The sequence below is a fragment of the Lethenteron reissneri genome, unplaced genomic scaffold (assembly GCF_015708825.2).
Source record: "Lethenteron reissneri isolate LAM-NWPU_2019-01 unplaced genomic scaffold, ASM1570882v1 scaffold_452, whole genome shotgun sequence".
NCBI lineage: Eukaryota > Metazoa > Chordata > Hyperoartia > Petromyzontiformes > Petromyzontidae > Lethenteron > Lethenteron reissneri.
The window spans coordinates 1-13,747 of NW_026891974.1; the positions used below are offsets into that span (position 1 = coordinate 1).

General features: G+C 57.4%; 1 protein-coding gene across 1 annotated transcript; it reads right to left on the bottom strand.

Annotated features, from left to right (window-relative positions):
• Positions 1–670: 670 nt before the first annotated feature.
• On the bottom strand, positions 671–13,493 carry LOC133339858 (ectonucleotide pyrophosphatase/phosphodiesterase family member 2-like; the record flags this gene model as incomplete). Its single annotated transcript, XM_061547989.1, has 8 exons — positions 671–790; positions 2,132–2,187; positions 2,535–2,654; positions 2,990–3,069; positions 6,307–6,404; positions 10,900–11,025; positions 12,101–12,213; positions 13,465–13,493. Coding segments are annotated over 8 exons (692 nt in total), but the record flags the coding sequence as incomplete, so codon positions are not given.
• Positions 13,494–13,747: the final 254 nt, after the last annotated feature.

Here is a 13,747-nt window from a genome sequence, read left to right on the forward strand (position 1 = left end):
GGGGCAGGGGGATAAGGTGTGAGGCACAGGTGCAAGTCAGTGCCGTGGTTTGTGTTCACAGGGACGCAGACACGCGGCACATCGGGGGGGGGGGGCAGGGGGATAAGGTGTGAGGCACAGGTGCAAGTCAGTGCCGTGGTTTGTGTTCACAGGGACGTAGACACGCGGCACATCGGGGGGGGGGGCAGGGGATAAGGTGTGAGGCACAGGTGCAAGTCAGTGCCGTGGTTTGTGTTCACAGGGACGCAGACACGCGGCACATCGGGGGGGGGCAGGGGGATAAGGTGTGAGGCACAGGTGCAAGTCAGTGCCGTGGTTTGTGTTCACAGGGACGTAGACACGCGGCACATGGGGACACGGTGCAAGTCAGTGCCGTGGTTTGTGTTCACAGGGACGTAGACACGCGGCACATCGGGGGGGGGGGGGGGCAGGGGGATAAGGTGTGAGGCACAGGTGCAAGTCAGCCGTGGGTTTTGTTTTGGTCTAATAGGGACAAGAACAGGGCACGAAAAAGACAGAGTTTATAGTGTTCACTACAAACTGTCACCTCACAGGCAACTGTTAACGCTGGCCTCTGCTTGTTGAGTTCGTTGCGGGGGGGGGGGGGTCGTCAAAGTGTGTTAAGGAAAATACAAAATAATAATGCTAAACCCATAGCAGCGAACACGATGATGTGAATAGTGGCGCTGGATTACCACGCGAGGGTTTTTGCCAAAGAGCTCACCGTTCGGCTGGGGGAAGGTCCAGCCAGCGCAGTATCGTGAACAGGCGCAGGTCGTGGTTGATGCCGCTAGAGATCGGAGAGAGAAACAAACCTCAGCGCAAACCATCCTCCCCTCCTGCTCCCCTTCTCCATAGTGCGTGCGGCTGGGAAATTCAACCAAACTGGTAAAATATATTTTTCCAGAAGCGACCTGGCCCATCACAAACGATAGGCACAAGGAAAGTTGGCTTACCACCATCATCATCATCACGTAGACATTTATAGCAACAGTCGAGTCCAAATGTGGCGGGGGAACAAAACCGGGGAAAAATCCACGCGACTACGGGGAGACAGAGAACTGCAAACTCCAAGTATACAGCAGCAGACGTCGTCAAGGGTCAGGGTTCGAACCCCACGACAATCCTGCATAGCAGGCGAGGTAGTTAACATCTCATCAGGGTAGTGGGAGCCCCTAGGTGGTGGCCTTGCAAGAAAGGTTGAACGATGTGATGCGGTGAACTGAGATGATGCAAAGTAAGAAGAGATTTTGCCACTTTTTCCTGGCAATAAAACAGGAGTTGAGATGTTCAAACGCCAAATCGATTATACCTCTCGCAAGGCATCAAGTGCCGCATTAACCACACACGGTGCTTGTGGTAAACATGCAAACAAACATGGCTCTGATAATAACAGATGGTATTGTCTTTGAAACTGATTGGCCTACACCAGAGACAGCAGCCTTTTTCAGGGCCTAGTCCCACTACCACCAGTGTCAAGCCAGAGAACAACAAAAGGCGAACAGCACAAAGACAATGCCACACGTATCGGAGCATTTACAGCCCGGGGTGAGCAGCTACATCGTGGGACACTTTTTTTCAGTACCGTAGTATGAAAAATGGATAGGCCCCTTTTTGGGGCACCAAAGACAAAGATCTGCCCGTGTAGCCTGTAGCAGACTGCGGGGGGCAAGTGCTGTTAGCGAGCACCTCTGAAGCCCGGCACTGTGCACACGAGGGGGTGGGTGGCCAACACCATGCCCGACCGCCTTTGTCTCCCTAGTGGCGATGTTTACACACTGTACCAGGTACTCATTTGAAGCTGAGTCGATCTAGGGGAGGCCCAGGACCGGTTCAAATAATCGTCACCGGTGTTGGGCGTGAGTGGGAACCAAACTCAGGTCGCCGGGTTCGTAGCGCAGTGCAAACCGCTACACTTCCGCCACACACACAAAGACAAAGATCCCCCGTGCTGCCTTAACACACTGTTGGGGCAAGTCCTGTTAGCGAGTAGCACCTATGAAGGCCGGGGTGGGTGGCCAGCACCATGCCTGGCCGCCTTTGTCTCCCCAGTGGTGATGTTTTTGCACATCATTCGAGGCACAGGCACACACACATGTGCCCCTGCTCCTTCCCCCCCTCTCTCTCTCACCTTGGCCAGAAGAAGGTGCTGGACTTCTTGTCTTGCTTCTCCACCGTGATCCAAATCTGTGGGCGCGAAAAAAAACAGGCATTGCGTTCTCAACCACCGGCGCTGGTATTTAGCGGAATGCCGGCCGGCTGGCGCCCGGATTGGAACCTAGCCCGGAGGCTGGCGCCCGGATTGGAGCCTCGCCGGGTGGCTGAAGAAGAAGTAGAGGGAAGAATAAGAAACAACGGCCATTTCCCAATACATAACAACTCGCCATCTGAAGAAACAGCGCTGTTGGTGATTCACGACTGGACTGGTCCCCTCCCGCCCCCCCCCTCGGTAACACTGCCCCCTCCCATGGTACTCACGGGCTGCCCCCCCCTCCCGCCCTCAGAGGCTGCCCCCCCCCCTCCCCGATACTCACGGGCTGCCCCCCCCACCAGCGGTGCTTGAGCTTCTCCTTGCCCCGGTAGGTGAAGGTGGCGTTGAACTCGCTGTCGTAGATGACGTTGTCGATGATGCCGTGGGACTCTGGGTAGAGGCCCTGAGCGGTGACCCGGGCAGGGAGAGGGGGAGAGAGACAGTGAGGGAGGGAGACAGTGAGGGAGGGAATGAGGGAGAGAGGGAAGGAGGGAGCGAGAGAGGGGGTGGAGAGAGAGGGGGGCAGAGAGGGAGAGGGGGTACATAAAGCAAATATTAAAAAAACAAAACAAAACGAAATGATGAACGAAGCAAAGTGCCGACTACACCGAGCATCTTTTTGTTTCCTCTGATCGCAAAAAAAGAGAGGGAGGGGCCGCGGGGCACCGCGTGACGACGCTGAGCCGGCTAGGCCCTCGCGCTCCTGTGGCGAGCGTCGCATGCGCTTGGTGGACTCACCGTGACCATGCTGTAGTGATTGGGGAACGTCTTGGTCGGGTACATGGGCCTCAGGTGGCGCGCGCTGGTCCCGCACGTGCCTGGGGAGACGCAACGGAGTGCACACGCACACACGCGCATACAAAACAACCGCCATTCGCCACTACGTGGCGGTGACATCACCACGACGCTTGTGCCAGGCCATGTGCATCTGAGGCCACGTGAAGTGTCGAACGCCCGCTGGCAGGAGGTCACGGGGCAGACCCAGGTGCCACGGGTCGACTGACCGAGATGACTGGCTGATGCACCACCTGTGCCCCCTACTGTGCTAACTTACTGTGCTTTAGCCACCCGGCGCTCCACTCGTGGTTGTGATAGTCGCTCCTGCACCCTCCGTTGTTGTTGGAAGGCGACTGCCTCCAACTGCCCAGTAGCGTCCTTCACGAGCCTCTTCCACAGAGGCCGATCTTGACAACGCTGGTACCAGTCATCGGTAAGTCCACTCAGCTCCACGTATTCCACATCACTCCATCTCTTTTATAGCCCGTGCCGCACCTGTTTAGCCCCCTCGATCCGGCTGAACAAAAGCTGTTTTGGCATACGGTGGCCGGGCATGCGGGCTACATGACCTAGCCAACGCAGCCTTGCCTGCCGGAGGAGGTCACCGATGGGACTTTGCCCAGATCTTTCAAGGATTTGTGAGCTCCTCACACAATCCAGCCTGGTTAAACCCAGGATGGATCATAGGCAGGCCAGCCTAAATGTTTCCAACCGTCGAAGATGCTCCATTAGGGGGGTCCACGTTTCGCAAGCGTAGAGAAGGGAGGAAATGACTGTGGCCGAGAAGACCTGAAGCTTCGTGCGGAGCGACAGACCAGGTAGCTTCCACACAGCGATACGCAGCCGATGAAAAGATATTGCCGCTCGACTGATTTGGAGTGAGACCTCTACTGTTCAACTGGAGCCAGTCATAAGTACACTGCCCAGGTATGGGAAACTCTCCACTCTCTCCAATACTGCCCCATCACCGATTGGGAGTTTTGGGGGTGGTGTGTCCGATGGTACAAACACCCAGGCAGGTGCTTAGTTTTGGTGGACCTAATGGTAAGGCCCCACCTCTTAGTGGCATGCTCCAGTCTCAGCAGCAGTGTCTCCAACTCCTCTCTGAATGAGCAGCTATTACAAAATAATCGACCAATAGGGAGCCATCCCTTGATCGCACCCAGGCATCGATCAGCCTCCCATTATATCTGTACCAAATGGAAATTCCCCCAGTACAGCTATTGAAGGCTTCACGAACTACATGGTCAAAATAGATGTTAAATAATGTGGGAGCCAGACGACATTCCTGTCGCACCCCAAGGTGTACAGAGAATGGCTCTGACTCCCGGCCACGTAGTTTTACCCGGGCCCGCTCACCATCATGAAGGTCCTTAATGATCGTGAGCAGAGGGTCAGGGACTCCGAAAGCACAAAGAACAACCCAGAGCCCAGGCCTACTGATGGTATCATAGGCCTTGACCAGGTCAATAAAGCAGAGATGTAGGTCTTGTTGGAATTCCCTATACCTTTGCTGTAGCAGACGGACAGAAAATATGGCATCTGTGCAGGACCACCCTCTCCTAAAACCGCATTGGGGCTCCGCAAGCCTCCCTCAGCATGCCTAGCAAGGCGATGTTGAATAATCCTTGCCAGGACCTTTCCCGGCACACTGAGGAGTTAGGGTTACAGTCTGTGCGGTTCCCCTTATTAAAAAGGGGGACCATCAGGGCATCCTTCCAATCCTGAGGAACCCGTCCAGTGGTCCAGACTGTTGTTATGATGTCATGTAGGGCAGTCTGTGCACAAACGCCACCCTCCCTCAGCATTTCGCTTCGGAGATCATCTCTGCTCGGTGCCTTTCCTGGTCTCAGACTCCGGATCGCCTTCAGTACTTCCTCAATAGATGGCACCTCAGCCAGCCACTCACAGGGGGTGACTTCTTCCAATATTTGAGGCACCGCAGCCTCAGCAGGGTCATCCCCACTTTGTGCCACGATGTTTTCCTGGCTGAGGGATTTCCCCTCCCCCAGGACCTCACAGAAATGCTCAGCAAATCTGCAAACCTGTTCCTGGAGGTCGACGATTGGATCACCGTTTTTTCCCATAATGATGATAATATGTGTGGTGCTGCAGGTTACTTTTTGATGGAGTTAAATAGTGATTTGTGATCGCGGGGCACTGAGGCAGACTCCATCTCCTCAGCAATCAGCAACCACCACCCATCCTTGCAGTGCCTTATGGCTCTCCGAACCTCCGAGCGATGGCGCATACACACACACACGCACAACACGCACATGAACATGCGCACACACATGAACACACGCACGGCAGCCCCGAGTCGCTTACCGACTGCTGGATGCCGGACTTCTGCAGTGCCATGGCCGATCTTGGTTGCCGGTTTTACCCGGAACCGCGCGGTCGACAGCCACGACACCGAAGATCAACTCCGGTGATCTCACAGAGCAGGGAGAGCCTGCGTGGGGCGCCACGGTGGCTAGGAGATCTCAACTACCTCGGCTGGTACGCAGGAGGTCGAGGGTTCGATCCCGACACTAACAATGCTGCTGTACATTTGGAGTCTGCGTCTCTCTCTCATCATCATGGTGGCTATGGGATGTTAACTGCCTCGCCTGGTATGTAGGAGGGCACATTCACACAGAACTTGGAGCTGCAGCCTTCGTTGGTTACTCTGCTCAGTCACCAGGAAAACGCTCGCTGAGTTTCTCTCGGTCTCACTTTCAGGAGGATCCTGCCAGGTTGTTGCTGTGCGTGTGTGTGCGCGTGCGACCTCAAGTGAGTGACAATTTTTGGTGTTATTACGCGGTGTTGTTGTTAAGCGGTGTTGTTGCTACGCGGTGTTGTTGTTACGTGGTGTTGTTGCTACGCACGCGGTGTTGTTGTTACACACGCGGTATTAAGCAGGGCGGCCGCTGGATCCGAACCGCTGGGGTCTGAACTTCGAAGCGACGTTCACCGCTTCCGTTATTATTCCACGTCGTGTTGAGCCAACACCCATTGTTGTAGTGTACTTCTACGCCTGCCGGGTCCGTGCTCCCCCACCCCCGCCTTCACCTCACACATGGTAAAGCACGGCTACTGTACCCCCCCCACCACCACGTGCGTTGAACTTCTGTCGCACGGCCGCACGGAGCCGACCGTGCCAACCGGAGGGCCCCGCAAGACATGGGGAGACCCCCACCCCCGCACCTCCCTCATCCAGCAGTGGAGAGACAACGGGGCCTGGCGCGCATGGGTGCGAGTGGAAATCGGCGGGGAGGGGGGGGGGGATTACTCACGGAGTTTCTGCACCACGGGGATGATGGTCTTGTCGAAGTTGAGGTAGTCGGCTTTGTAGCCGTCCAGCGACACCAGGATGAGCGGAGGCTTCGAGAAGCTGCCAAACGCACATGGGGAGGGGGGGGAGTTGTTACCGAGGCCGCTGTCGCCCCTCGCGTTTTCATCTTTGTCGTCGTCTTTGTTGTTGCTTGGTGGGGTGGGAGTGTTAGCGGAGACCCCGGCCCACCGTCTCCCCGTCAACGCTGGCTCCCAATCCAATCCCGGATCGGTTTCAACATCACACACCATGCCCGCCTCTCCCCTCTCATCTCACTCCACTCCCCTCCATGCACTCCCCTGCCTCTCCCCTCTCATCTCACTCCACTCCCCTCCACGCACTCCCCTGGATCTCCCTCTCATCTCACTCCACTCCCCTCTCATCTCACTCCACTCCCCTCCACGCTCTCTCCTGCCTCTCCCCTCTCATCTCACTCCACTCCCCTCCATGCACTCCCCTGCCTCTCCCCTCTCATCTCACTCCACTCCCCTCCACGCACTCCCTGCCTCTCCCCTCTCATCTCACTCCACTCCCCTCCATGCACTCTCCTGCCTCTCCCCTCTCATCTCACTCCACTCCCCTCCACGCACTCCCCTGCCTCTCCCCTCTCATCTCACTCCACTCCCCTCCACACATCCCCTGCCTCTCCCCTCTCATCTCACTCCACTCCCCTCTACGCACTCCCCTGCCTCTCCCTCTCACTTCACTCCACTCCCCTCCATGCACTCTCCTCTCCAGTGACCAAGGGTTTCTGTGGAATCCCCCAGTCACCCGATCACTCAGTGGCGGGACGTCACTCTCTCTTCTGCTGCCCCCACAGTCTGGAACTCCCTTTTCCCAGTCATCCGTGCTGTCGACTTCCTGCCCCTATTCTCCTGTGTCCAACTGCCTCCCTCTCTCTCTCTGCCGCAGACTCACACAGAGACCCACAGACTCACACAGAGACCCACAGACTCACACAGAGACCCACAGACTAACACAGAGACCCACAGACTCACACAGAGACCCACAGACTCACACAGAGACCCACAGACTCACACAGAGACCCACAGACTCACACAGAGACCCACAGACTCACCAGAGACCCACAGACTCACACAGAGACCCACAGACTCACACAGAGACCCACAGACTACACAGAGACCCACAGACTCACACAGAGACCCATAAACTCACACAGAGACCCACAGACTCACACAGAGACCCAGACTCACACAGAGACCCACAGACTCACACAGAGACCCACAGACTCACACAGAGACCCACAGACTCACACAGAGACCCACAGACTCACAGAGACCCACAGACTCACACAGAGACCCACAGACTCACACAGAGACCCACAGACTCACACAGAGACCACAGACTCACACAGAGACCCACAGACTCACACAGAGACCCACAGACTCACACAGAGACCCACAGACTCACACAGAGACCCACAGACTCACACAGAGACCCACACACTCACACAGAGACCCACAGACTCACACAGAGACCCACAGACTCACACAGAGACCACAGACACACAGAGACCCACACACTCACACAGAGACCCACAGACTCACACAGAGACCCACAGACTCACACAGAGACCCACAGACTCACACAGAGACCCACAGACTCACACAGAGACCCACAGACTCAACAGAGACCCACACACTCACACAGAGACCACAGACTCACACAGAGACCCACAGACTCACACAGAGACCCAAGACTCACACAGAGACCCACAGACTCACACAGAGACCACAGACTCACACAGAGACCCACAGACTCACACAGAGACCCACAGACTCACACAGAGACCCACAGACTCACACAGAGACCCACAGACTCACACAGAGACCCACACACTCACACAGAGACCACAGACTCACACAGAGACCCACAGACTCAACAGAGACCCACAGACTCACACAGAGACCCACAGACTCACACAGAGACCCACAGACTCACAGAGACCCACAGACTCACACAGAGACCCACAGACTCACAGAGACCCACAGACTCACACAGAGACCCACAGACTCACACAGAGACCCACAGACTCACACAGAGACCCACAGACTCACAGAGACCCACAGACTCACACAGAGACCCACAGACTCACACAGAGACCCACACTCACACAGAGACCCACAGACTCACACAGAGACCCACAGACTCACACAGAGACCCACAGACTCACACAGAGACCCACAACTCACACAGAGACCCACAGACTCACATAGAGACCCACAGACTCACACAGAGACCCACAGACTCACACAGAGACCCACAGACTCACACAGAGACCCACAGACTCACACAGAGACCCATAGACTCACACAGAGACCACAGACTCACACAGAGACCCATAGACTCACACAGAGACCCATAGACTCACACAGAGACCCAGACACACAGAGACCCATAGACTCACACAGAGACCCACAGACTCACACAGAGACCCACAGACTCACACAGAGACCCACAGACTCACACAGAGACCCACAGACTCACACAGAGACCCACAGACTCACACAGAGACCCACAGACTCACACAGAGACCCACAGACTCACACAGAGACCCACAGACTCACACAGAGACCCACAGACTCACACAGAGACCCACAGACTCACACAGAGACCCACAGACTCACACAGAGACAGACTCACACAGAGACCCACAGACTCACACAGAGACCCACACACTCACACAGAGACCCACAGACTCACACAGAGACCCACAGACTCACACAGAGACCCACAGACTCACACAGAGACCCACAGACTCACACAGAGACCCACAGACTACACAGAGACCCACACACTCACACAGAGACCCACAGACTCACACAGAGACCCACAGACTCACACAGAGACCCACAGACTCACACAGAGACCCACACACTCACACAGAGACCCACAGACTCACACAGAGACCCACAGACTCACACAGAGACCCACAGACTCACACAGAGACCCACAGACTCACACAGAGACCCACAGACTCACACAGAGACCCACAGACTCACAGAGACCCACAGACTCACACAGAGACCCACAGACTCACACAGAGACCCACAGACTCACACAGAGACCCACAGACTCCACAGAGACCCACAGACTCACACAGAGACCCACAGACTCACAGAGACCACAGACTCACACAGAGACCCACAGACTCTCACAGAGACCCACAGACTAACACAGAGACCCAAGACTCACACAGAGACCCACAGACTCACACAGAGACCCACAGACTCTCACAGAGACCCACAGACTCACACAGAGACCTATGACTGTCTAGAGATAAACTCGCTCACTGCTCCTGTGCAGCGTCTGGAGAGGCGGACGCGTTGGGGCTGCCTCTGTGAGGACCCACGTGCACCGTGCTGTATTCACGGCATGCACCCTGGTGGACACTCACCCAGGCAGACACTCACCCTGGTGGACACTCACCCTGGTGGACACTGGGCTCCGCGGTGTCGTCACACTGGTCGTCCACCCAGTGCTTCTCTCCTGTTCCAAACGACAGCAGCTCCAGCCGGTGACGACACCGCTCCTCTCTCTCACCGTCCCTTCTAGTCCACCCCTCTACTCCACCCCTATAGTCAACCCCCTCTAGTCTACCCCTCTAGTGCACCCCCTCTACTCCACCCCTCTACTCCACCCCTCTACTCCACCCCTCCACTCCACCCCCTCTAGTCCACACCCCTCTACTCCACCCCTCTACTCCACCCCCTCTACTCCACCCCCTCTACTCCACCCCTTCTACTCCACCCCTGTAGTCCACCCTCTATCGTTAGCGTGCTGCGCTGTGCTACAGAGCCCGGTGACCCGAGTTCAATTCCCGCTCACGGCCACCACCAGTGACGATAGTCTGAGTGCCTGGTGCAGTGTAAACATCGCGGGCGAGTGATTTGCAGGTCATGTTTCAGCATGACCCGTGGCCGGGCGTGTGTAAACATCGCCGCTTAAGGAGACAAAGGCGGCCGGGCATGGATGCTGGCCACCCACCCACCCCCCTCGTGTACCGTCACAGGTGCTGCTACTCGCCGCTAACAGCGCTTGCCTCAACAGTCTGTCACAGGCTACACGGGCAGGGATCTTTGTGACCCTAACTGAGTCCCGTGGAGGTGATCGTTCTGCATCGGGATGTCACTAGTCCAACAGCAGTCCGACTGCGCGTGGTTTTGTTCGTGGGAGGAAACCCGGAGAAGCCGGAGCAAACCCATGTAGACCGGCGGGGGGAGGAGAGGGAACACAACGTCCTCCGCACAGAGTCGGGAGTCGAACTCAGGCACCACCCTTGCTGCGAGTGTCACCACCACCACCGGCGGTGACGTGACACGCACGGCGAGCGTGTGGCGGCGGCGCTGAGCGGATGTGCCTAGCGTAACGGTGTCATGGGGAACCACCGAGCGATGTCGCCGAGCGATGTCGCCGAGCGTGACGGCGTCGCGGGGAACCGCCGAGCGGATGTGCCGAGAGCTCGCTCGTCCGTCGTTCGTCGTCATCATCAGGCGTGGCGCGCGGTGGGGGGGGGGGGGTCGAAGGGACGCACCTTTGCAGACGACGTTGTAGTTGGTGCAGCAGTCTCTGTGCTCGAGGCAGTCGTCCGCGCAGTTGCAGTACGTCTGGTTGGTGCGCTTCTCCCCACAGCGCGACTTGACGCAGTTCCACGCGTAGCCTGCACGAGCGAGCGGGGGAGAAGGGGAATGAGCGAGGGAGCGAGTGAGCAGGGGGGCAAGTGAAGGAACGAGTGAGGGAGCAGAGGAGCGGGAGAGTGAGTGAAGGAATGAGCGAGGGAGGGAGCGAGTGAGTGAGCGAGCGAGCGCTGGAGTGTGCGATGGAACGTGAGTGAGCGAGCGAGGGAGCGAGTGGGGGAGAGTGAGTGAGTGAGCTGTGGAGCGAGCAGGGGAGTGAGTGAAAGGACGAGTGACGGAGAGAGCGAGTGATGGAGCCTACCAAGCACACAGCAAGGGGAGGCTCACACGCTCGTCGATTGGAAGTGATTCACAGAGTTTCTCAGAATGTTCTCCTGGTTGCAGATATGCTGCAGTAAGTGGCACGTGACGAGTAGTAGCCAAAGGTGTGCTGTATGCGGTGTGCCGGGTGCAGCATTATTCACTGGTCGCTGGTGTAGATTCGAGAACTTCTTTCGCGCCGTACATAGCCAACCGCGCTCATCAGAGGTGCGAGTGACCGTGATGCACAAGCGGATTTAGGGCAAAATCGGTACGGCTGGGAACCCAATGCAGCAGCAGCAGGTCGTCGTCGTCATGAGATGGGATGAGAGAAGGCGTGTGAGGTGCGTGCGGTGTGTGTGGGGCGCGGTGTGTACGCGGTGTGTGTGCAGCATGGGTGTGTGTGTGGCACGGTGCGGTGTGTGTGCGGCACGGTGTATGTGTGTGTGTGTGGTGTGGTGTGAGTGCGGCACAGTGTGTGTGGTGTGGTGTGTGTACGGCACGGTATTTGTGGTGTGTGTGCGGCACGGTGTGTGAGTGCAGCACGGTGTGTGTGTGGTGTGTACGATGTGAGTGTGGTGTGTGTGGTGTGTGTGCGGCACGGTGTGTGTGGTGTGTGTGCGGCATGGTGTGTCTGCGGTGTGTGTGTGTGGTGTGTGTGTGTGGTGTGTGTGTGTATGTGTGTGGTGTGTGCGGCATGGTGTGTCTGCGGTGTGTGGTGGTGTGTGTGTGTGTGGTGTGTGTGTGTATGTGTGTGGTGTGTGCGGCACGGTGTGTGCATGCGGTGCGGCAGAGCACCTGGCTGGATGCACAGCTCGTTGAAGTCGGCGCAGCACGTGTTGTAGGCGATGCAGAGCGCGTCGCAGCTGCACGCGTCCTCGGCGCTGGGGGTCACCTCGAAGCAGCGCTCCCTGCACGACGAGGTCGACCTGGGCCCACACGTGGCCCACACGCGGCGCCGTCAGTACGCGGTGGCCACCACCACCGCCACCACCGCCGCCACCACCACCGCCACCACCACCGCCACTGCCACCACCGCCACCACCACCGCCGCCACCACCACCACCGCCACCGCCACTACCGCCGCCACCACCACCGCCACCACCACCACCACCGCCACTGCCACCACCGCCACCACCACCATCATCACCGCCACTGCCACCACCGCCACCACCACCGCCGCCACCACCGCCACGCTCTACTCCCGCTGCTTGCAGGTTTTTAATCGTCAAGTGCAGCCCTGCGCCCACTCAACGCAGGGGGTTCGCGTTCCCACCCCTGGTGGCCGGCCCCCTTGGTTAATACTGCGGCTGCCTTTGTCTTCCCAGTGGCAATGTTTGCTACCCACCGCACCAGCTACTCGTTTGAGGCTCAGTCGACCTAGCGGAGGCCCAGGACCGGTTCAAAGAATCGTCACCGGGCGTCTAAAGATCCCGGCGAATGTCGTTTGCAGGGGTCGGCGACCGTGAGCCACTGGCGTCCATGGTCCCAGAATTTGCCCGAATCGAAGAATTCCACCGACAACGACTCGGGTGGGATGAAAGACAAAGATCCCCCGTGTAGCCTCTAAGAGACTGTTGGGGCAAGTGCGGTTAGCGAGCACCTACGAAGGCCGGCACGGCACACGAGCGGGTGGGTGGCCCGCACCACGCCCGGCCACCTTTGTCTCCCCAGTGGCGATGTTTACTACGACACATCGGTGTTGGTGGCCGTGAGCGAGAATCGTAACTCGGGTCGGGTGCCGCGCAGTGGCAGCTTCCGCTGGGGGGGCCCCTCGCATGCAGTAGATTCACAAAGATCTGTCGACTGCCATCACTGTTAAATGCAAGTGCCATGCTCGTGTTGAGGATGGTTAACGTGGGAGGTACAAGGGTGGTAACTGCGGTTACTATGGGAGGGGTAAGGGTGGTTACCGTGGTTATTATGGCAAGGGTAAAGATGGTTACCATGGTTACTGTGGAAGAGGAAAGGGTGGTTATCGCGGTAACTATGGGAGGGGTAAGGATGGTAACCGTGGTTACTGTGGGAGAGGGAAGGGTGGTTATCGCGGTTACTATGGGAGGGGTAAGGGTGGTTACCGTGGTTACTATGGAAGGGGTAAGGGTGGTTACCGTGGTTACTATGGGAGGGGTAAGGGTGGTTATTGCGGTTGCCATGGTTACCCTGGGAGCGGTTGAGGATGCTGGGGAGGCTCATTCCGCTCGCGACGCCGGTCCATAGCGCAGCCATCTGCATACAGTGCACGTACAGTGCGAGTACAGTACACGTACAGTGAGTACAGTGCGGGTGCGCGTACAGTACGTGCGTGTAAAGTACGCAACGGTTCTCACGGTGCGTACAGTACAAATGCAGTACACGAGCAAGTACTGTACAACATCACATACACACAGCACACATCACATACACACAGCACATATAACATACACACATCACATACACACATCA